The sequence below is a fragment of the Vidua chalybeata genome, chromosome 5 (genome assembly GCF_026979565.1).
Source record: "Vidua chalybeata isolate OUT-0048 chromosome 5, bVidCha1 merged haplotype, whole genome shotgun sequence".
Taxonomy (NCBI): domain Eukaryota; kingdom Metazoa; phylum Chordata; class Aves; order Passeriformes; family Viduidae; genus Vidua; species Vidua chalybeata.
In genome coordinates, this window is record NC_071534.1 from 15,455,190 (window position 1) to 15,477,020 (window position 21,831).

Sequence of the window (21,831 nt, forward strand, 5' to 3'; positions counted from 1 at the left end):
AATTTAAACTGCGTTACTGTCCCTCGCGCAAAGCACCAACGCCGCTGCTCCCGCGCGTCCCGCCCCCTTTCCGCCCGCCAGCCAATAGCGGAACCGCTTCGTTGCCCTCCGCGCCAATCAGGGCGCCGTTTATTGCTGTCTGGGAAGAAGCGCTCGGTGCGCGCGCCCGCCCGCTGTGGAGCTGGTCCCTGGCGCGGAGCAGGCGAGTCCTCCTCCTCGCGCTCCCCCGCCCCTTCTCCCCGCGCTTTGTTGGTGCCTCTCCCGGGAGAGCGGCGGCGGCGGCGGCTGCGGCCGGCGGCGATGCCCGAGTTCCTGGCGGATCCGTCGGTGCTGACCAAGGAGAAGCTGAAGAGCGAGCTGATCGCTAACAATGTGAGCCTCCCGGGCGGCGAGCAGCGCAAGGACGTGTACGTGCAGCTCTACCTGCAGCACCTCACCGCCCGCAACCCGCCCGCCCTCGCGCAGCCCGACTTTTCCAGCGACGAGGAGCGGGAGCCCACACCTCTCGGCGCCCGGAGCCGCGGAGCTGCTGCCGCCGGGCGGGTGAGTACCGCTGCCTCCTGCCCCCGCCGCCTCGGCTTCCTGGCAGCCTCGGGCCCGCTTTCCCGCCCGAACGGGGCCGGCCGCCGGCCGCGGCTCGGGGAGCGGCGCGACGCGCCGGGGTGCCCGCACGGGGTCGGGAGAGTCTGTGGCGCGGCTGGGGGTGAGATCGTGCCCGGCTGGGATGGTCCCTCCGCCTGGGGGAGAGGGGCAGCGGCGCTGCTGGGCGGCCGCCCAGCACCAGGAACGAGTTGGGACGGGGGCCGCTGGCTGCTCCTCCAGGATGCGTCCCGCCCGGAGCGCCCTTTGGAGCGGCTGGCTCGGGGAGCCGGGGCAGCGCGACCGCGCGTGGAGAGTGCGACAGCCCCCCGACTGTAAATTGGGAAACCTTTACTGTAGCTTGGCGAGCGGCGTCCTAAGTAGACCATTTCAGTGTTGGAGGAACGAAGCAAGAGACCTGTACGAGGTTGCAACTTGCTCAGGAAAGGGCTCCGGTCCGCTTGTTGTACGGTTGTACGGCAGCAACGCTGCTCGGTGTAAATGCCTCTAAATGAAAGGATGAAGCTGTGCGGGAACAGCTGGTTTGTTTCGCTTAATGAAGTGGACTGTTTAGTGTAAAGAGGGTCTGCGTAATGTAGATGTCTTGCTCGTACCCCTAAGATGTGTATTATAGCCAAGCGCCTCTGGTGTCTGTTCTGTTTGTCCACTGTGCTTGTTTTCTTAGACTTTACACGTGTGAGGAAAGAGGGGAAGATGATGCCATTTGAAGTTTTTCTCTTTGGGAAAATGTGATTTCTTTCTTATTTTTTCCTACGTGGACTATAAATTTGTATATATTGAGAAAGCAGTGTTGTAATTGATAATTGTAAGATGTCTGATCTCGAGAAAAGGCTTGGATAATGATTATCAGCTTCCGGAGTCCTAATGTGTGTGATAGTGAGTGAAAGTATTTAATTGTATCTTAGATACTGTGTTTCAAAGGTCATTAGTTACGGGAGTGCCGAGAAACGGAGTCCTTTGAAGGTCTTTCACGCTTTAACCTTCAAAAGCCCAAGAGAACAGTTCTTGAATTAAAAAGTTGAAAACTGCAACTTCAAGAGGAAGATATCTCTAAAACCAAGTTATTTACTTTAATTCTGTCTATTTCAGACAGTTAATGGGCATTTACTGAATGCAGTTACAGTGAAACAGACATATCTCAGAGTGGTCTGCTGATAGCATTCATAAGGTGCTTTTGAGTTAAACAGGATGAGCATGAATCTGACTTGTTTCATGCTTGTTGGAGGAGTAACATCTCAGAACTGCTAGTTCCTATCCTAGATCTGAGTTTTGCTTTCCACAGTGCTTAAGTTTAAACAATTATGGGTGAGTTTTTTTATGTTTACAGAATGGGTGGTACTCCTACACTTTTGTTAACAATATCTGGAAGGCTCTGTGTAACTTATGCTTATCTTGTGTGTTAGTATCAGAGCACTGTATCATCAGAAGTTCCAGAACTTCAGCAAATACTCCAGTGAGAGCTACTCAGATTTGCGTCCGTTGTGCCCTGTGTTGTGTCGCCTTCCCCTTGACCCCCCCCCACCCCAACCAAAACACTCAGAAAAATCCCAAACAATACCTGCCAAGCAAAACAAACTTGGATGATGTGTACTTGTTGCCTCCTTTGTGCCACTTGAGTAGTTCTGCAACTGCTTGTAGCCTGAGTAACTTGTTCCTGTTAATGTCTTTTGGCATAAGGGTGCTTCTCTGATCAGCTGTCCTTCAAAAAGATTAGCACAGGTGCCTCCAGAGCAATTTGCCCCCAGAACAATTGGAAAGAAGAGGAAGAGTGAGAGAAGCCTGACATCCTAGGGGACTGGGATTCTGGTGAAAAACGAAAGCCAAATATCTTGATAAGATTAAGAGAGGACAAGAGGGAAAGCACTCTGACATTTGAAAGAAGTTAGAAATAAGGGGCAAGGGGGGAAGCTGGAACTGCAAGGATTTATGGAAAGGAGGAATAAAGTAAAAGAACGGGCCTTCCCCCACCCGTCCCTGGGCCCGCTCGCCCGTGGCTTTATTACGGGCAAATAGTTACAAGCCTCTCAGAGCCTGCAGCCTGGTTGAGTTGCAGTCCTCGTGTGTGCGGAGGAGTCGGAGGGTGGGGCAGCGCGGGCGGGGTCGCGGCCCGTGCGGCGGTGCGGGCCGGGCGCCAGGGGGCGCTCGCTCCGAGCGGCTCCTCCTGCGACACCCGCGGGATCACTCGGCTGGCTTGGGGGTCCTGAAGGGGGGCAGGCATCGCTTTTCTTAAAGTGGGCGTGAGCAACAAGTGCAAAGAATAATCTGAATATCCATTCTGCAGTCGCTGAAAGCTATACCAGGTCTCTTAATGCTGGCATTAAGAGTTTTGACATGGTAATTAGTAATTTTGAACTGTCTACACTGTCATTTTAGTGGGATTTTTCTAAGTTCTGAGCACTTGATAATGCATTCAGGTGCTTATTTTCTATTGATAAAAGCTGTGCAGAGACAAAACCCCATAGTTTAAATTCTGTTGCTAATTATGTGTTTTGAATCCATCACTCTTCTGCCTTAGCTCTACCCAACCCAAGAATATATAGCTCACTTTGGCTATATATTCCTACCAGAACAGGAAAAGCTTTTAAAATCATGCCTGTTTGTGGCTCAGTCTGATAATATTGTCTAGAGGAGCCAGCTTCTCCAGCTCTACTAATGTTTTTGAGAAACTTTTTTGCTTTTTTCCCTTAAGCCTGTTTGGCATAGTGGTATCTGAGGACAGTGACTAGGTATACAAGACACTGTTTTGCTGCAGGGTGAACCATCTGCTTCTGAATGCCCCTTGTCCTGGTTAGTTACGGGCTGAATGTCAGCAAAGATAGCTCACAGGAAAAGTAACTATGAAATTACATTTTTTCCTCTCTAGGACCATTATTTTAAAGCATGTACCAATAATATTGTCTTGACTCTGTTGTCAAACAGGAACTGTTCAGAGCTGAGAATGTGTAGATTATTATGACTGAGTTTGCTGTGTATTTCATGTCCTGGAAGAATCACTTCTAATGCATATATTGAGTGATATTTTTGACCTTTAAAGTGATTATATGAAAAAGATCAGTCAGATGTCTCCTGTTAATGAAGGTATGATGAGAACATCTGGACCTGAAGGGCCTGTTAGAAAGGTCATACAAGAGACCTATCACGTAAAGATGTTTAGTTTGATGGGGGGGAAGGGGGAGAGTTGTTTGTTTGGGTTGTTGAGAATTTTTGTTCTAATCAAGTAGCCAAGTAAATAAAGAGCCAGCTTCAGCTCTTCATAGTCGGAATGCTGTGGTTGTGATATCTGTAGCTGAGGTAACAACAGCTTCAACCCCTTCCCTATTGGAAAAGAGAAGATAATGATAAAACTGGTAGTTTATGAAGATTAGGTTTGTGGAAAGTGTACTGGATAGGTGAGGCAGTGTAAAGCATCTCTGCGTGCCCAGTGAAGGCAGGGAATCTCTTTGGTGTTTGCTGTGTGGCTGTATGTCTTAATTACGAAGTGCCACACCAACATCACCCAGAATACAGTTTAAATCCTTTGTGGCCTTCTAAACAGTGCTCATCTGCTGGCTGAGAGAAAGCTGTGGGCAGCAGGGATGAGATGACCAAAGTAATTCCCACTATAGTGAGAAGTCCTGCCAGGCTGTTCTGCACCTTCAGACTTTGAGTGGGTGCATTTCCTTCACCAAGTAACATGGAAATTAGTGTCTGGGAGGAGAAGGGGTGGAAGGGTTGTATAGTCCATAATCTTATAATTTCTGTCTGTTACTGTACACAGGCTGGGAAATTTTAAGTCTGGCACTTACTAATTAAGGTTAAAAGGTAGTGAGTTCTCTAAGTTGTGTGTATCAGTATCTTTTGAATTGCTGCTGCATAATGTCCTTTCCACTGTTTGTCTATCCTGTAGCTCTTGGTAAATATTGTTTCCAGGCCTTTAAGGTTAAAAAGTTTAGTAGGACTTGATTTTTAAAAAAGGAAATTCTACTGCAGGGAATGATTGTGTATGGTAGAATAAAAAGTACAAGGGGAATAAAGACCTATCTATTTCACAGTATAAATCTATTATTAACACTTTGCATATCCAGTTCCTTCACTTCTCCTAAGAGAAATAGTTATTTGTTACCAGAGGAAACTCTGCAGACTGGAGAATTAAACAGTATTCTCTTGGTGTGATTTGGGCTTTCTTTAGCCTATCTTAACCTCATTCAGAGAAATCATAAATAAGCCCTGACCTTTTTTTGTGTCTAGCGATGAAGCTGCACCTGTTTGGGATTAAAATCCTTGGGTATCCTGATGTAGATGCCATTTAACTTGGGATTTGAAAATAGTTTTGGGTGATGTCCTATAGTTGGTTTTATTATTTAATGGATTGTTCAGCATGTTTCTTCTTATGCTTGTCTTTGGGACAGTGCTAGGACTAGTACAGGCGCTTATGAAGTCTGCCTGATTAAGCTGGTCTCTGGCTGTGAAGTATGCAGATAATTTTCCATCTTCTGTTTTCTAGAAAATAGCAATGACTAGAAAAATTTTTTTAGTGCTTTGAGCTCTGGATTGGATTAGAAGATCTTCAGATAAGGATTTATTGATCTGGGTATATTGTTGCAAAAATATTTACATAGATTTGGGTGTATTACTGCAAAAATATTTACATTATGGGCAAAGTGGTCAATGGCACTACCTTACTTTGACAAATTCTGCCACAATTTCATTTCAAGTACTTCGTCTCTGCACCACAGTAAGACATTTTCTTGTGGCCTTAAAACAGGTAAATGAGAGTGTGGGTTTTTGGGTTTGTTTGTATTTAATTTACAGTGTTAAACTTTTAAGCTGGCTCTTTTGATCTGTCTCATGGTGTAGTCCAGTGGACAAGTTGTCATAATTCACAGGAAGCATAGTGATGCATTTTACTATAATAGTAGTGATAATTAAATTTAGTGTTGTTGCTGAAGTTGATGCTGTCATACCACAGCTGAGGTGTGATAAATTCTTCTATCCAGCCTTATGCTTCTAGAGATTCACCTTGTAGTCCAGTGAATGATTAGATGGCGGCTTTCTACTTGTACAAGGGAAGTCATTTGCTCCTGCTCTAAGGAGAATAGGTGTTCGAAAGTAAAAGCTGTGACCTTGCAGAACACAAAATGAACACATCTGGCCCAATTATTGAAGAACATAGATTACTTTCAACTTCCTTCATCCCCTCCCTACTCTTTTTCTTTGCTGAAACAGGCTGTTTTGATGATCTCTGTTTGTGACAGTTGTGCAGGAAAAGGTGAAATGGCGTCCAGAATGCAGAGTATATCTTTCTGGTGTATATTGTTATAGTCTCTTCTGTGGTCTCTAAGTGAACAAAGGTAGGGATACATTACATTGGGATTCCAGTTTCTCTAAAGTGTCATTGGAATGTCGATTTCCTGCACCATGGTGTTTTTTTTGTAAAATATGGACTAGCATCTTGATTAATCTGTGTGGTGATGTGGGCAAACACCAGAGCCGTCATTAGTCTAAACAGATCTCAACAAGAAAACCCAGCATTTTTTTCAGAACTTTTCTGTTTGTACAGTTCAGTAGTCCAGAAAAAACACATTGAATATGAAATTAAAGTTAATGCAATATTTAACTTGACATAATGTTATGGCCAACATGTTCAAAAGTGAATAAAAGTCTCATGCATTTGCAAGTTGATTGTTTCTTGGGTATGGCTCAATTGCTTCAGAAACTAATTAAGAGTGCAATGACTGATAAAGTGAGCTGTAAATCTGTCTTCAGTCAAATCTGCTGCTTTAATGACCCTATACTTTCTTTGGACTGTTTGGAGTCTATTTCTTAAAGAAATGCCATGATCCTTAGAGATTCTGTTGCTTTTCAGCACCTATTTTAAGTTTATCATGGTGGAATATCCAAAAGTAAGAGGAAAATTTGGAGTCAGATATATTTGGGAAGCCCTCGTTTAGTCCCTGCTTAGTTTTAAAATACCAAGATGCTTGAGGCAAGACCAAGCTTGCATGCAAACAAATATTGAACTGGCATCAATAGCTGGATAGATACTGTTAGCTCATGTAAATCATTACTTAAAGTGTTTTCTTGCTATCTTATAAAATGCAACAAGAAGATGACCTGTTAATCATTACTGAGTGCTTATAGGCTATTTGTATTTGGAATTTTAATTTTTTGTTAGTACCAAAAAAACAACCAGATAGGCCCTCTGGACAACTGTGTTGAGAAAAATGCTAAGTGCAGAAATTGTCTGTTTATATAATACAACTTTGAGATACAAATGTGACTTATTTCAAAGCAATATCAAGGTCTTTCTTAGTAAAGAGCATGCAAATACTAAGCATGCTTTTTTGTGTTTTACCTCTTCACTTTTACAAACCCTATTGTAGCAACAGAGGCTTCCCAAGTTGAAGTGTTATGATCACTCTGTTTGGATTGAGAGGAAACTGCTAATTTAGGAGTAGCATCTCAGCAGATTATTTTGATAGCCATCTGCATGTGGTGATGGTGCATTGCCAAGTGTTCAAGTAGTGTTGCCAGAGTTGGATTTAGAATTTTTTAGAGCTACAAGTAGCAGAGGCCTAAGCAGACAAGGAGGATTTTGGAAATATGAGACTGTTTCTGATTTTTGCCTTTCCTTGTAATATTATGTAATCTTACAGAGAATGACAGGATAAGTAGGAATAGGGGTTTTGGAAACTTGGTTGGAAGTATGTAGATACTAAAGAACTTGTTCCATATCATTAGAGGAAGAAATGACCTATCAGGTAGAAAAATAATGCAAAGAAACGCCAATGTAACATAAATATTTGTAGTTTTGTGTAGTGATGGTGAAATGGCTAGAAGCTTACTTCTCCAGTCACAGGAAAGCAATCCCTTCCCGCTATATATTTGAACTTCAAATTAAAACACAAGACCAGAATAATGAGCGATTTCTTTTTTTTTTTTTTAACTGCAGAGGAGACTTGTACTGGGTATTTCCTTCCTAAGCAGAAAACTTGTGTGTGTTTTCTTAGTAGATGTAAATGTTTGTACTGTTTCACATAGGCTTTAGTAGTGATCATGGGTGAGAATAGAATTAATTTCTTCTGGGTTTATATGTTTAGCACACTGTGTTTTCCTGTTACCTTAGAAGAAAAAAATGTGTTCAGTATTAACTGGAAACACTGTCTCTCATTTCTCCCTCCTATTCTCAGAAAGCTACAAAGAAAACTGACAAACCCAGACCAGAGGAGAAGGATGGCCTAGATATAACTGAGATGAGTAATGAAGACCTTCAAGAGAAACTTATGAAGTATGGAGTAAATCCCGGCCCAATTGTAGGTAGGTCAATTGAACTAGTAGATACTAATCTGTTTTATTTCTCACTATACCTCACTTGTGAAATTTCCCTGGTACAGTTACTTTTTAGTACCAGTACTGTTGCAATGCTACTTTCCACCTAGGATATTTTCATCAAATGTCTGTTTACATTGAGAAGTCTTGAAGCATTGCAGGTGAGCAAGTCTGCAGTTTGCTTTTCCTGTTCTAGGCCAGCTGGAGATGTTCCAACTTCTTTTCTGAAGCTGTGTAACCATTAGTTAAAGTTCAGTGCTGGGCTAGTTAGGTCTTGTGATACAGAAGTTTAGATCTGGGCTCACTTAAATAGGAAATATATCTTACATAATAACCTAATAACATGGAGAGCAGAATGAGAACAGGGAACTTCCCTTTCCCTAGAGCATTTCTTACTGACAGTGTTGTGCAGTAATGTTTTCCTTTGCTAATGTTTTTTTCTAGCCTAGCATTCTGTCCTGTGTGCTGGCCTATGTCAGGAGTAGTCCTGACCCCAGCCTGATCTCCTGCCTTGGGCACTTGTCTGTGATGTGAGATCAAAGTACCTTGCCTTTCAGATTGTGCAGTAGCCTAATGGCAAGGGAATTTGATTTCACAACTCTTGAAAAAAAGATTGTTATCTGTAGTATGCAGAGCCTTCTGTGGAATGTTCTTAAAATCCTAGGTGGATGGAAGTGTCCATGACTGAGCCTGCAGTCCTGTGTGTATTCAAAGTCTTATCTGTAATATTTTCAGTTAGCTGATTCTGCATACCTTGCCATTCATCCTGTGCCTCTTGGATAGTACTCAAGAAACCATGTAGTCCACTGGAAAGGCATTTACATTTGGTCTAATTTATTGCCTTTATTTCTTAGAGGGTATGGACTCTTTCTTGAGAGGCTGCCATTTCTTTTAAATGGTGGTTTCCTCTTATCAGAAAACTTCAAAAGTTAGATGATTTTTTTTTTTCCTGCAGCTAACAGCTCAGGCACTAGTCACCTCTACATTTTTTTGCCAACAAAGTCCAGATGTGGAAGTATGTGCTAGACTTAAAATATTTTAAACAGCTGTACTCTTAGCTCAAGCAAGCCAGCCTGATGGCTAGATGTCAGCAAGCAGAAAGTTCTGTTGTTGCTGCTTGCTTGCACCGCATCTGATGCTTATTGGACTCAATTTGACAACAAGGAAAAGGCAGGGGAATTAATTTCAGGGTGAGGGAATTAGGAGAATAATAGAACAATCTGCATGGAAATTGTTGCCCTTGCATTATCAAATTCACTTTTTTTTTTTGTGTGTGAGGGAATAACAGCTTTTATATTGCAGCATATGAAGCAAAACATCTAAGAATGAGGTAAATTTCCTTTCTATAACTTTCAGCATACAAAGAGGTCTGAGTTTATCTAAGAATTCTCTTAAACTGAAAAGTTAGAAGCCTTAGAGGCAGAGTTGTGTACCTAGAGGTGTGTGCCTGTGTATATATATATAGAGAGAGAGAGAGACACTCTGGGCCATACAAACTGATTAAAAGTAAACAAAACATTATGTTCAGAAATTCCCAAAGAATATGTAATAGCCAAGTTCTATCAGGCAAGTCAGGAAAGATTAAAACTGTTTCCTTAACATGTATCCTTCCTTGTTATAGCTACTACTAGGAAACTTTATGAGAAAAAGCTTCTGAAACTGATGGAACAAGGTCCTGACCTGAAAGCACCTGTGCCTCTCCCAGCAATTTCAACTACTGAGAACACCAGACAGAATGGAAACAATGATTCTGACCAGTACAGTGACAATGAGGAAGGTAAGACTCAAGTGGAACTTGCATGGGAACAATTCAAATTATACATGAGTAATCCTTGCAGTACAAATAACCTAAAGAGGGTATGATCTTGCTGTTGGGTGGGGCTGTAAAATACTGCTGTGGGCCATGTCAGTCATGTACTTGATCATGCAGTACCAGCACAGTGATCCAGATGCCTGTTCTGGGAAAGGAAACCTTTTGCTACTGAACTGGTCCCTTCATTTTCCCCAGACTGGATGGAGCCTGCCAATCTAATAGATAGGAGAACTGCATATTGGATGTTTCAATGTTCTTTGCACTTCATACTTAAGTACTAGTCCAACCAGGACTGGTTGGTCCTGGCTGTGTTTTCTGGGTTTTAATATCAAGTTTGTATCAAACATGTGTAGTGGTGGGGGAAGTGGAACTGAAAACACACCATTGTGCAATTTATAAAAAATAAAAACAGCACAGGTTTTAAATAATTACTTGATTTGGGTGTTAGAAGATGCTTATTTAGTATGGGTTGGTTTTGGGAGTGGATTTGTTTTGTTTTTTACAGGAATTTCCATGGACATAGGACAGAAAGGGTTGAAATACAACTAGTAATTGGATTGATCTCCCTTGCATATTTGGGCTTGTTTTTCAGCTTTTATATCTTGCACTTTTAAGGGGCAAAGGATGTTAGAGATTGATTTATTAATGTTTGGGACAGCCAAGAGCCCAGTCACAACTGACAGATAACTTCTTATAATTACATATGCTTCATATAAATACTGAACTGTTCACACACTCGGGGAAAAAACTCAAACCCAAATATTCCCCTTCTCCGCTACCAAAAAGAAGTTTTTTATTAATAAATCTTAAATATGTTGGTGTAAAGCTATTAGAATTTTAGAAAAGTGGTGGAAATAATGCATCTTTTTATTGGTGAGATGACTGCTAACCACTTTCTACTGCATCAAAAATGGGGTTTTATATAAAAGGAGATATATTAGAAGAAACTACTCTATCAACTTCAAACAATATTGACAAGCTTCAATACCTTTCCTACAATCAATAGTAGAATGGTACTTTGATTAAAGGAATTGCGATTTGATAGCAGTTTCTAAATGGAACTGCTGGATTTGTCAAGGCTTATCTGAAATGTAGGATTTTTAGCAAAAAAAGTAAATACGTGTTTTAAAATAATTTTAAGGTTATTCTTAAAAAGTCTTTGTTCTTATACATTTAATAGAGAAATATACCTGTTTCACAGCTTTTTAAGAAAATGGTAACTCATAAGCGTTATGTTGCCTCTCAGAATGAATTTTTATTAAAATACATTTGGTTTCAACTAGTAGTTGGTACAACAACTAGTAGTATATTAAACTAGTTATATTAAAACTGATTGTAGATCCGAAGACTGAGCTGAGGCTTGAGAAGAGAGAACCTCTGAAAGCCAGGATGAAGATGCCAGTAGCACTCAAACAAAAAAGAGTTGTTGAACATAACCAGGTATGTTTGTCATAGCGGCACGTGGAACAGCTACTAACTGCAGGTGATGTGCTCACTAAACACCTTACTACTTTTAACATCACATTTGACTAAGTGAGCCATGCTGGTTTTTAAAAGTTCTTTTAGAAAGCCTGTTCTAATATAGCATGAAAATCTTGTGAATTAACTATAGCGGCTGTTTTTAGCTTGTCTGATAATGTTCAAAGTTATGGTCTGCTAAAAGCTGTTTGTCTGACTTGCTACGTGCTGTAGCACCTCCTGGAGAAGAATAGTAGGCAACCTTAATGTGTTTCATTTTGGAAACCTAGCAGATTAAGTCATGTGGGCTGATGGCTTTCTGTTGGATGCCTATAATCAACTTGATTTAATAAAAGCAGTGGTTTCTCAAAAAAAAATGTTTGGAAAAAGGGGTGTGTGGGTTTTTTGTTTTTTTTAACTAGTGTTTTAAAATACGTGTATATATATGATTAGATAGCTACAGATATAGGTATGCATTTTAAATACATCTGTTTAATGACTCATTTAAATGTAGTATGTGAAGTAATGTATTTGGGTATATGCCTATATGTCTGTATGCGTGTACACACGTATGCTAGCTGTCTATGTAATATTTTTTCTTCAACTATGTTTGTAGCAGCAGTACTAGAGTAGATGCGAATTTGTTGAAAAACTTCTCCTATGAAGAAAAAGAATAAATAACAAGTGTAGGTCTCCCACCTGTATGTACCACCTGTTCTTTACTTATAAATATTAGTTCTGCTGTCTTGATGGAAGAGGCATTTTACAGAAGTACCTCTGATTTTCATACTGGGTTTTGTAGTTGATAGCCGATCTGTCCTTCTGTTATGAAAGTGTCACGAAATACCCTGTTCCCCAGATTAGGATACTTAAAGTCTTTAGAGTGTTGTTCATCGGTCCAGTAAGTAGTGAAGTTGTGCTACAGTAAAGGACTTGTAAAGAAACATTCACTGACCCAGAATCTGACTTTTTAATTGCTTAGTGTATTTTAGCAGATCGCAGTGACTTTTCTCAATACTTTGTTAAATGCCAGATGCTTGCTATTTAATGTGTGTGTGTATATGTACAAACATGCTTTAGCTATGGATGTCTCTTAAAACAGGTAAAATGCTGCTATATGATCTTGAGTAATACAACACAGCTGTGGAGATCCATAACTAATTTGCTTGTTTTAAGTTGGAGTTTTAGGGTGCAAGCTGAACAGATTTTACTTCAAAAAATTAAAACACACACATAGTTCAATGCACCAAATATTCTTTAATTTGATCAGGCAACTTGTGCTTGTAATGGTCTTTATAATGAGCATCTTAATCTTTAGGTTCTTGTATTGTAAGAATCACTTTTTTTCTAAATGGTTTTTCTGCCGGAAATCCCTGCCAGCTTCAGTGTAATAAAGATATTTAATTCTGCTATCAACAAACAAAACTTGTAGCCTTCAGGAACTCTTACAGAATAAAAGATATTTACTGAGGTATTTTTGTGGCATTTTAAGTGATGATTTGCTTACTCAATTTTTTGTCATGCAGTTTCACTATATTAATATCAGGTCATTACTGTTTTTGCAATCTTACATGTGCAGTACAGATGCAATATTTTGCAACTTGCATATCTCAATTACCAGGACTTAATCAAAGGAATAATCAAAAAATTACCTAATTTCAAAATTGCTAAATTCTTCAGGAACTCTCTTTAGTTTGTTGAACCTTTTACTTTTGAACTTCTGGCTGTTTCTTCTTGTTTTGGGTTTTTTTTTTAAATACAGCAAACAGACAAAACCACCAAAAACCCCAAAACAAACAGCTCCACCCACCCCCCAGTAAAATTTTGCAGCTGCTTGAAGCCAAGAACAACTTAATGCTTTTGGCTAGCAAATGTGTGTAGTCATGTATTTTGCTGAGAACAAAACCAGAACGTGGAGAAGATTTTTTTTTTTTTTCCTCCCCTTCTTCTTTGGAATTACATTGTAGGTTTTCTGCTAATGTGTCAAGGGACTGTGCTCATTCTGCAGAATTACTTCAACTGTTTTGCGCTGTGCGGCATTGGCACAAAGATTGAGTGTCTGAAGCATGGTGAGGCTGAACTGGTGGGCAGTGTGGTGTGAGCAGACTTGCTAGTTACTTCTAGGTCCTGTGCAGCGCTCCTTTTAGACCAGACGTATGTAGCTGACAAGACTGTTTGTCATTTGGCATGGCTGCATGTAGCTGTTCTCTTGAGAAGAGAGTACAAATAGATAGTTATTAGGCAGACTGCTGCAGAAGAAATTGGGTGGGGAGGTTGAATATGGGTCTTATCAGTTAGTTAGCAGTGGAGGGCTGGATGAACTTGAGCTCCGCTGTTTTTGTTTAATTACATCTTCATAGTGAAAAATTGGCAGAAAACCCTAATTCAAATACCCTCTTCTAATCCAGTAGGTCATTCTAGAGTAGGAGTTCAAAACTGAGCCTGACATGTCATAGTAAATGGCATTGGGCAGAAGGAGGTAGGCTAAACAGTGTAAATATGAAGGAGCAATGTAGAACTAGTCGCTCTCCTGAAACTTTGTACAGTGACATTCTACATGTGTCATGTTCCCCTACTCTTCCCTGTATTTTTTTTTTTAACACCTGTATAGTAACTTGATAAGTGATAGCTGAGGTAAAGTCATAATCTATAGCTCTACTGCTCATGAGTTATTTGACAGGTAGAAGCACATACTGAACACTGCTTGTGTACCACACCATTGTAGTTTCTCTGGTTATGTTACAGGGTGTTGGTGTACCTAACATGAGCGTTGCATTTCGATAAGATTTAGAAGCCTGTTCCATTGACAGTGAGGATAATTATAACTGTAGACAACAATTTTTATTTCTTCTTTTTTGTTGTGTCTGGGTGGATTTTATGCAGTAGTTTCTGGTTTTTCCTAAACTTTTCATGCAAGAAAAAAACTTGAAAGTTGATACTTAAAACATATGATTAAAGCATCTGAAGAACAGTGGCAGTTATTAGTGAAGTGCTTCTCACTTTCATTAGAAGATAAGTAATTCATAGTCAAATAATCTGGAATGGGGAGCTCGTAGTTACTCGTATGAGTGAATTTGCTTTCCTGAGTGGATTGTTGGAGTAGAAACACTCTGAAATTAGTGTTTTCTTTCTAAGCTTCTAAAGATCACCTCTCAAATAGAACGTGTATGGGGTTGAAGTAGGGAACTGTGATTGTAGATTGCAGGAAGGAAGAGAATGTAGTGTCTGGTAAATATTTAAGAAGGGGTTAGAAGATGTTTAATCAAAAGTCTGTTAAAATTATGAAGAATTTTGGAGAATTAGGCTGAAATCTACAATTCTAAAAAAAAAAAATCTGTCAAGCTGTTTGGACCTAAGGTCTGTGCATTTGTTTTATAAAGTACTTCAGTGACTTTGGAATGAAGTGAAACACTTGTGCTCCCTCTGCTGTGTAGATATTATACAGACTTTGTCATAGAACCATAAAGCAGCTCAGCTTCTAGTTTCACTGTCCCTTCTCAATTAATAAATAATTTTCAACCTGTTCTCTTAACACATTTGTTTTGGGGCTGATACTGTTGTAGTGAAGTCATTTCCACTATTGAACCTGTAACTGGCAGTTGCAGTGTATAACTTTATTTAGCAATGAGTGTAACTTCTAAAAACTTGGTAATACATCTCCGTATGAGGTGTTAATGTGCAAAGATAGAAGTATTTAAGAGGTAATAATTTTTATGTTTAAACTTAACCAAATAAAAAAGAAAATCTTGTATGTAATCTAGATGAAGCAGTTCCACATCTCCCTTTCCATCTTGGATTTAGTTTTGAGGGGAATATTTGCTTTGAGCATGAAACTTACAGTAGAGCATAGGGAATGATCTGCGTTTGTTAATGGCTATACAAGCTTGGTGCTTCATGCTGTTACTTCAATTGTGAGAGATCTGTATCAGGCTTGATTGTTTAAACCTGCTGTTATGTGAAAATTGTTACTTTCATCCCTGTATGTGGAAACTTTTTAAGATTATTCAGTGTTTCTCCCTGACCCCTGTGGCTGAAGATTAGTTCCTGTTGAAACATAGGTGGCTGTGCATAAACTGTGCCCAACTCTTCTTGAGAAAATAGAACCCTATCTGTGTAGAGAAAATGGTGATGCTTTCTGCTTATGCTCATAGATTTATTTTTTTTATGTGTAGGCAGGAAATGTAATGGGCCTGAAAGCTTCATGTCTGCTGTCCATGACTTGATATAACTCCTCATGTTAGCTCATTCTAGGACAGTGAGCAAAGTATCAGGTTTTCCTGTTGGGCATTATCTATTCAGTTCTGTATTTAAGCAACAATGTGCTCAAATATAGTTATTATGGTCAATGCTACTAATCTAGCCAGCTATTCATTATTAAATGTATTAGGATCCACAGATTTTTTGATTGTAGACATGTTGCTTCTGGAGTGTGCATGCTATTATTTTGGCTTTTGGTTGTGAGTATCTGTTGTTTGGAGCTGGTTTTCATGTATATGATCATGTGTTTGATGCTTGAATAGACCTATTCTCAAGATGGAGTTACTGAGACTGTCTGGACAAGTGGATCTTCAAAAAGTGGACCTCTGCAGGCATTTTCTAGGGAGTCTACAAGAGTGTCAAGAAGAACACCAAGAAAAAGGGTGATGAGAGGCTTTTATAATAGACAAGCTTTCTTTTTTTCTCTCACTCTTAGGGTCCCAGTGGCTCTTTTATTCAATTGTTGTTTTTTGTTTGTTTTAAACAAACAGGTGGAAGCTACAGAACAGTTGCCTATAGATGATGCTGTAATATCAGAGAGTACTCCCATAAATGAAACTATATTGGCTGCAAGCAACGAGACCCTAGTAAATATGCTTAGTAAATATGTTTAATCAATTGTGATATTCTTCTGTAATATATCTTCACTGACAGAATCATTCTGTTTTGGACAAATAGAAGACTGTTTTAAGGAAAGTAAGACTATTCTGTAGTGTTTGAAAACACATACTCAGTATTTGTTTTAGTACCTAGTATTCTTCACTTTGAAATGAGACCAGGTCAACACCTAGGTCCCAATCTAATGTCTTTTGGGGGGAGGGCTGAAAAGCACCACTTTAAAAGCTTAGATACTTTCTTAATTTATTTAAGTACATGCAGAATATTTGCTTTTAAGTTTGGCTGTTCTTGTGAACTAAATAGCTTTTATGTTTCTAAATGGCTTAAAAGAACCTACTCAGAATGATAAGCAGTGTGTTTCTTTTGCTAATCTTGGAGTATCTTTTACATAACCTTCTTCAGTTAACTTCTAACATGCATATATTCAATGCACGTAAAGGTTTTGCTTTTTGTTTTTGCCACCTTGCCCCTTTTCATTTTGTATTTTGGCTGTTTCTGAGTTTGAACAATTTTGAATCTCGGCAGGTTGGCAATAGGGTGCCTGGAAATTTCAAGCATGCAGCTCCTACACTGTCAGTCAGTGAACTCTCAGACATGCCCAGAAGAACACCAAAGAAACCACTGATGACAGCTGAAGTAAATAAATTAAAACTTAGATTGCTCTTGCTTACTCTCTGTGAACAAAATTCTTGTGTGTGTGGACTTACTTCTTAGTACAGAGGGGGTGGAGGATGTCATTGCCCAGGTGACACCAGTCAAAATAAACTAGTGTTGTCACATGACATAAAACAGAATATAAACTTATTTTCCCTTCCCCTTTCAGATTTGGATGTGTGTGTGAAAATCTGATTTTTTTCTTTTTTCCTAAGACGAATATGTTTTGATGTGTTACTTCTCCTTGTGCTGCTATTTTTCGGAACAAAATGTAGAATTTTTTTTTTCTTTTAAATTCTTTTTAGCTTAAAGTAGACTAGACTTGGGTTACTTCCCTTTGAGCTTGTAAATCAACCTATCCTGAAAAAATGCAATGTGCTTTAATTTAAGGAATCAAGTAGTAGAATTATTTTAGACCAAATGCCTGAATTAAAAAAGCATCTGTAGATTACTGTCAGTTATGAAGAAAGAAAAGAATTCTTTTACTGTTAACCTATTCAAGCTGTCAAAAATTATATCTCTTGGAGAACTGTCGAAAGCACCTGCGAGTATATGTAATTGTCTTAATGTAATACTGTAATGTGGAATTTTACATTGCAAGATGCTGTTTGTCTGTTCATGTAGCTGTAGATAAAGCTGCTATTAACACTTCATTTACAATATGACTGCAATGTAGACTTAGTTGTGAAATCGAATGTTGTGGGTCAACTTGATGTTCTATTCCAAACTGCTGATGGGGTATTTCAGTCAGTATTTTACTGTACTGTGGTTTATTACAGCATACCGTATGGTTTATTACAGCAAGAAGAGACAGATTGCCCACATCAGTGCTTTTTAAATCATGTTGGTCACAACCAGTCCTGTGATCTGCTCAACACAGCCATGATAGAGGTGATGATTAAGTTTTTTTGGTCATCTACATCATCGGCTCGCAGGTGTATAGGTTTTGTACAACTTACTCTTTATCTTAAAGGAAACTGAGGTGATCACTGAATGCTTTAAGACCCCAAAAGTGACTGGATGGCTGCCAATAATTAAGGTTAAACGAACTTCTAAAACCCAAGAAGTAAACTTCTTGAACGGCACTGGGTGACTCAGTCATTCTTACAAATTGCACACGGTTGTGGTCACTGAGGTAGCTATGCAGAAGCTTTTAGGTTTGCTGTCTGTTTAGCCTCTAACTGGTTTTGGTTTCCTAGGTGCTGGAGAGAACTACTGAAGAAAGAAGACTAGAAAGGGATATTCTTAAAGAAATGTTCCCTTATGAAGTATCAACACCTACAGGAATTAGGTATTTTTAAGGTTCATGGGGGCTTTTTTTCTCAATTCTTGTAAACCTATTTAAGCTGAGAAATAACTTTTGATTATATTGATAGATTTTTGAGGAACAGTTTTTGGACTCTGGCTCAATGACATTTGTGACAGCTATCTATTCATCTATTCTATATACATAGATTTGTTACCAAAACAGCCTCCTCTGTTGAAATTGGAGGAGGGAGAACAGGGTGGTAGTATAGTAGGAATTATTACTGGACTTTCTGGCTGGTGAAAGTTAAATGGAAAGGGCTTTTCTGTGGTAATGACTTGCAATATTTAAGTTTTTGGCTAGATGCAACTGCTCAGGCCTGATGTTAAATTAAGGAAAGATCTTGCAGCATATATTTGAGTTTTCTTTTGCAAAGCAAGAAAGAAAGAACTTTTAGATACCCTATTATTTCCTTTAGGTGGCAGTCATATTGATTGCTCTTAGCGTGAATAAGGGTGGCATCTAGGAAAGGCTATTACTTGCGCATTTTGGGTTTTTTTGTCTTTATATTTAAACAAAAATTGAAGCAACCCCTCTGGTTAAATAGGCAATTTTAAAAATTGCTCTGTTTAAAGGATATCAGAAAAAGTTAAGATGTGAAATCATCTCCTGTGTTTCATCTCCATGTGAATTAAAGCTTCAATTTAAACTGCAGTCTATGCAGTTGCATAAACTCGTAACCATAAGGAGATACATAGTACCAGTTGCTACTACTGTAGTGCATCTGCTGACTACTTATGATTGTTCTTCTGTTTTGAGGTCTAGTTAAATCCATACCACTGGTTTTTCTTCTTTTAAATAAAGATCATATATGTGTACTCCTTGTATATAGGAACTTGGCAGTATACATGGGGTTTTTTAATCCTTACTTTGTCTTTTAGCTCTGTGTATTGGCTTAGCCATCAGTAGATATTTTATTGGCCAGAGATAATCTTATGTTTAGAAATCCCAGCAGAGCTGCATAAGTAATCATTAAAAAAGCAAATAGAGGGAGACACTTTTTCTACAGTTTGATTGCCAGATATGATCCTTATTATGTAGATAGGGTGAAGTAGCATTTGAGATTTTTTTAAAAGTGTTTGCTTGAACATTGAATTATTAACTTATTTATCTGTCAAGCTTCAAAAGTAGTATTACAGGTACTGTATTCACCAGAAATATTTCTTAGTTCGTTAATTATACTAAAACTTCCCTATGTACTTTAGATTGCTCTTTTAAATATTCAGTATTTCAGTTTTACTTTTTTTTTATTAACAGTGCTAGCTGCCGTAGACCAATCAAAGGAGCTGCAAGCCGGCCTCTAGAGCCCAGTGACTTCATACTGGAGGAAAGTTACTCTAAGTATGCGCAAAAATACGGTACCTCGACTGACATCAAGTCGGAGAAACCACCAATAAAAAAAGAACGCCCTGTTCCCGTGTGGATAAAAGTTCTTCTCTTTGTTGTTGTTTCAGTCTTCATGTTTTTGGTCTATCAGTCAATGGAAACTAATCAAGGAAATCCTTTTTCTAGATACCTGAATATTGTCACTCCGGGCGGTGCTGAATGAATATCTTTCTGAAAGGCACACCCAATTTGATCTCCTGTTTTTTAATTGTAGAGAACTCTTCTGCCCTCTCATCGGCTCAAGGACTTCTTACAAATAATGTGATTGGAACCTGATAAATTGGATAAATGAAGAAAGATAATATTAAACGGACATTGGTAACTTTCTGGACTTTGGACAAGTAGGAGATCACTGCCATAGGAGTAACATTTTTTTAAATCTTTGAACTTTTTGTAGGCTTTATTTTTTTAATGTGGACATCCTTTAAATTCACTTTTGAGAAAATGTATATTTGTTTTTGCAAGAACTTGGAAGCTGAGAAGGGCAAAAATGTAGTAAAATGTGAAGCTGTGTTTTTAAAGCTTTTCCTTTGTACAGAAAAGAAGTTGTACTTCTGTCTCTAGATTATAGTGGAGAAGGATTTTAACATGGGAAAAGGGAAATGCATTCCTTTATGCATTTTTTCAGTAACAAAATAACTGAATTTGATCTCTTAGGATGTAGAGAGAGTACAACAGCAACCTTTTCTGTAGATTACTGTAACTTTTTATTAAATGTAACTGTAAACCTGTTTGCATTTCTGTAACAGTCTTAGTATCATATTAGTAACTCTGTTTAAGTGTAACTTCATTTAAATGTATCCCTTCATTTTAGTGCTCAGTGTTGTAGGAACTGAATACAAATCTAATTGGCAAGAGATGTCTTAGAGGAACTTATTTATTAGTAATATGTGTGGGAAATAAAAACGACATCATAATAATTTGCTACTAAAATACATTTTTGGGTCAAGATTGTTATCTGAAGCAGTTGATATTCCAACATTAGCAGTGGTCTTTTTCTTTTTTAAAAAGTGAGGTCTTTCCAACACAGCTTTATGTGATTATCTTTAAATATTCATGTAGAAAACTATTCTCAAAGTGTGAAAATTCCATATGAAGTTTTATTCTTGTATGAAGAGGGCATTGCTGCATTTTCTGCTAGTTTCATCTTTTAAGGTGAGATTTACTACTTTCATGCCATTGACTATTTTTCTCAGTGGAAGCATGCTGAAACACTCTCTATTGTGTAACTTGGTTGAGCAGGCAGCTGACTTCACTACTACCAATGAAGAGTGATAAGCAAAAATCTTTTTAAAGTGAATGTATACATTTTTGGTGTGCTTAAATCTGCAGCATACAGATGTTCAGTCTTATTGCTTGGTACAAAATTGCAATAAATCATACTACTTATTCTTAAAGTGCTACTTATAAAAAGCTGAGAACATTAGTTAATAGTCAATATCTTTTTACTCTAGGTACAGTTATTGTGTAGACTATAGCTATGGGGAAGCTTTACTTTTTGTGAATTTTGGGACAAATATGGTAATTTGTAGCAAAGCAATAGTTTTGGGGTTTTTTCCTGTTTAATGTTTTTTTTCCTTCTAAAATGCTTTTTTGAGTAATCCAAATAGCTAAACTTGTGTCCATCCTATAGGGAATTGTAACATAAGACATTCACTTTTGGTGTCAAAAATGGAGAAAAATAAAAATGATTTTAATGTGTGTGGATTTTCCTTATCAAATAAATGCATTGCTGAAAAGCAGCAAAATCAAGACAAGTAATGTATCAGTGGTGTCATTTTGTGCTGCTACGGTCTTCCATATTGGAAAAAAAAAATTTAAAATCTGATAATAAACTCAGGTCAGTTCATGTCACCTGGTGGGAGAAGTATGCATCATATTTGTAGTATCAGAGTTTTCTGCCATAGTCCTTTAGCCTATATCAGGCCTTTATTTTGGATGGGGGAAGAAGATAGCTTTCATTTGTTCTTCAATGCTAAAGGAACTTCCTTTTCACTTTAAATTGTTTCTCACACCACTTTGCGTGTTGAATGTAAAATCTTTCTTTCCTAGTTATATGCAGTACTTTCAGTTGACCTCCTCCAGGGATACTATTAGCATCATCAAAGAAAAAAAGCAAACCACAATCAAAACATCCTGCAAATTGAAGTTAATTACAATTAAATGGCATCATTCTTTCATTTTTGCACTGTTTTGGAGAATGCTCTCAACTTCAGTGTTACCTCACAGATGGTAAAGTTTTCTAGAAAAGTCCTCAAAATAACCCACATCTGGTTCAGCTGTAGTTGGAAGTCAATGTATCTTCAAGAAAGGAAGGGGGTTTGTTTATATTACAGACATTTAATGGTGTGAGGTAGCTCTGAGAGAAGGATCTTTCTCATAGCTCCAAAGATGAATTTTTCATGGTATTCTAAGAGTAATGCATAGTAGT

At 38.6% G+C, this 21,831-nt stretch overlaps 1 protein-coding gene across 7 annotated transcripts; it reads left to right on the forward strand.

Annotated features, from left to right (window-relative positions):
- Nucleotides 1-51: 51 nt before the first annotated feature.
- Nucleotides 52-21,157, forward strand: TMPO (thymopoietin). 7 transcript variants are annotated; one of them, XM_053942398.1, is made up of 10 exons: nt 54-543; nt 7,770-7,896; nt 9,530-9,685; nt 11,061-11,161; nt 15,700-15,819; nt 15,928-16,023; nt 16,580-16,690; nt 17,510-17,599; nt 17,908-17,999; nt 19,272-21,157. In XM_053942398.1, exons 1-10 carry the CDS (start codon nt 301-303, stop codon nt 19,561-19,563), a joined length of 1,428 nt encoding a protein of 475 aa, XP_053798373.1. In that variant the 5' UTR covers nt 54-300; the 3' UTR covers nt 19,564-21,157. The 7 variants fall into 7 exon arrangements, with proteins under 7 accessions (XP_053798372.1, XP_053798378.1, XP_053798373.1 ...); XM_053942401.1 differs by lacking the exon at nt 15,700-15,819; XM_053942400.1 differs by lacking the exon at nt 17,510-17,599 and having other exon boundaries at nt 68-543.
- The last annotated feature ends 674 nt before the right edge of the window (nt 21,158-21,831 follow it).

Excerpts from the sequence above, each read along its gene's own strand:
- TMPO (XM_053942397.1), top strand. The coding sequence starts at position 301 with ATGCCCGAGTTCCTGGCGGATCCGTCGGTGCTGACCAAGGAGAAGCTG. Across the intron at positions 544-7,769 it reads GAGCTGCTGCCGCCGGGCGG|AAAGCTACAAAGAAAACTGA; the intron begins GTGAGTACCGCT and ends TCCTATTCTCAG. Across the intron at positions 16,691-17,907 it reads AACCACTGATGACAGCTGAA|GTGCTGGAGAGAACTACTGA; the intron begins GTAAATAAATTA and ends TTGGTTTCCTAG.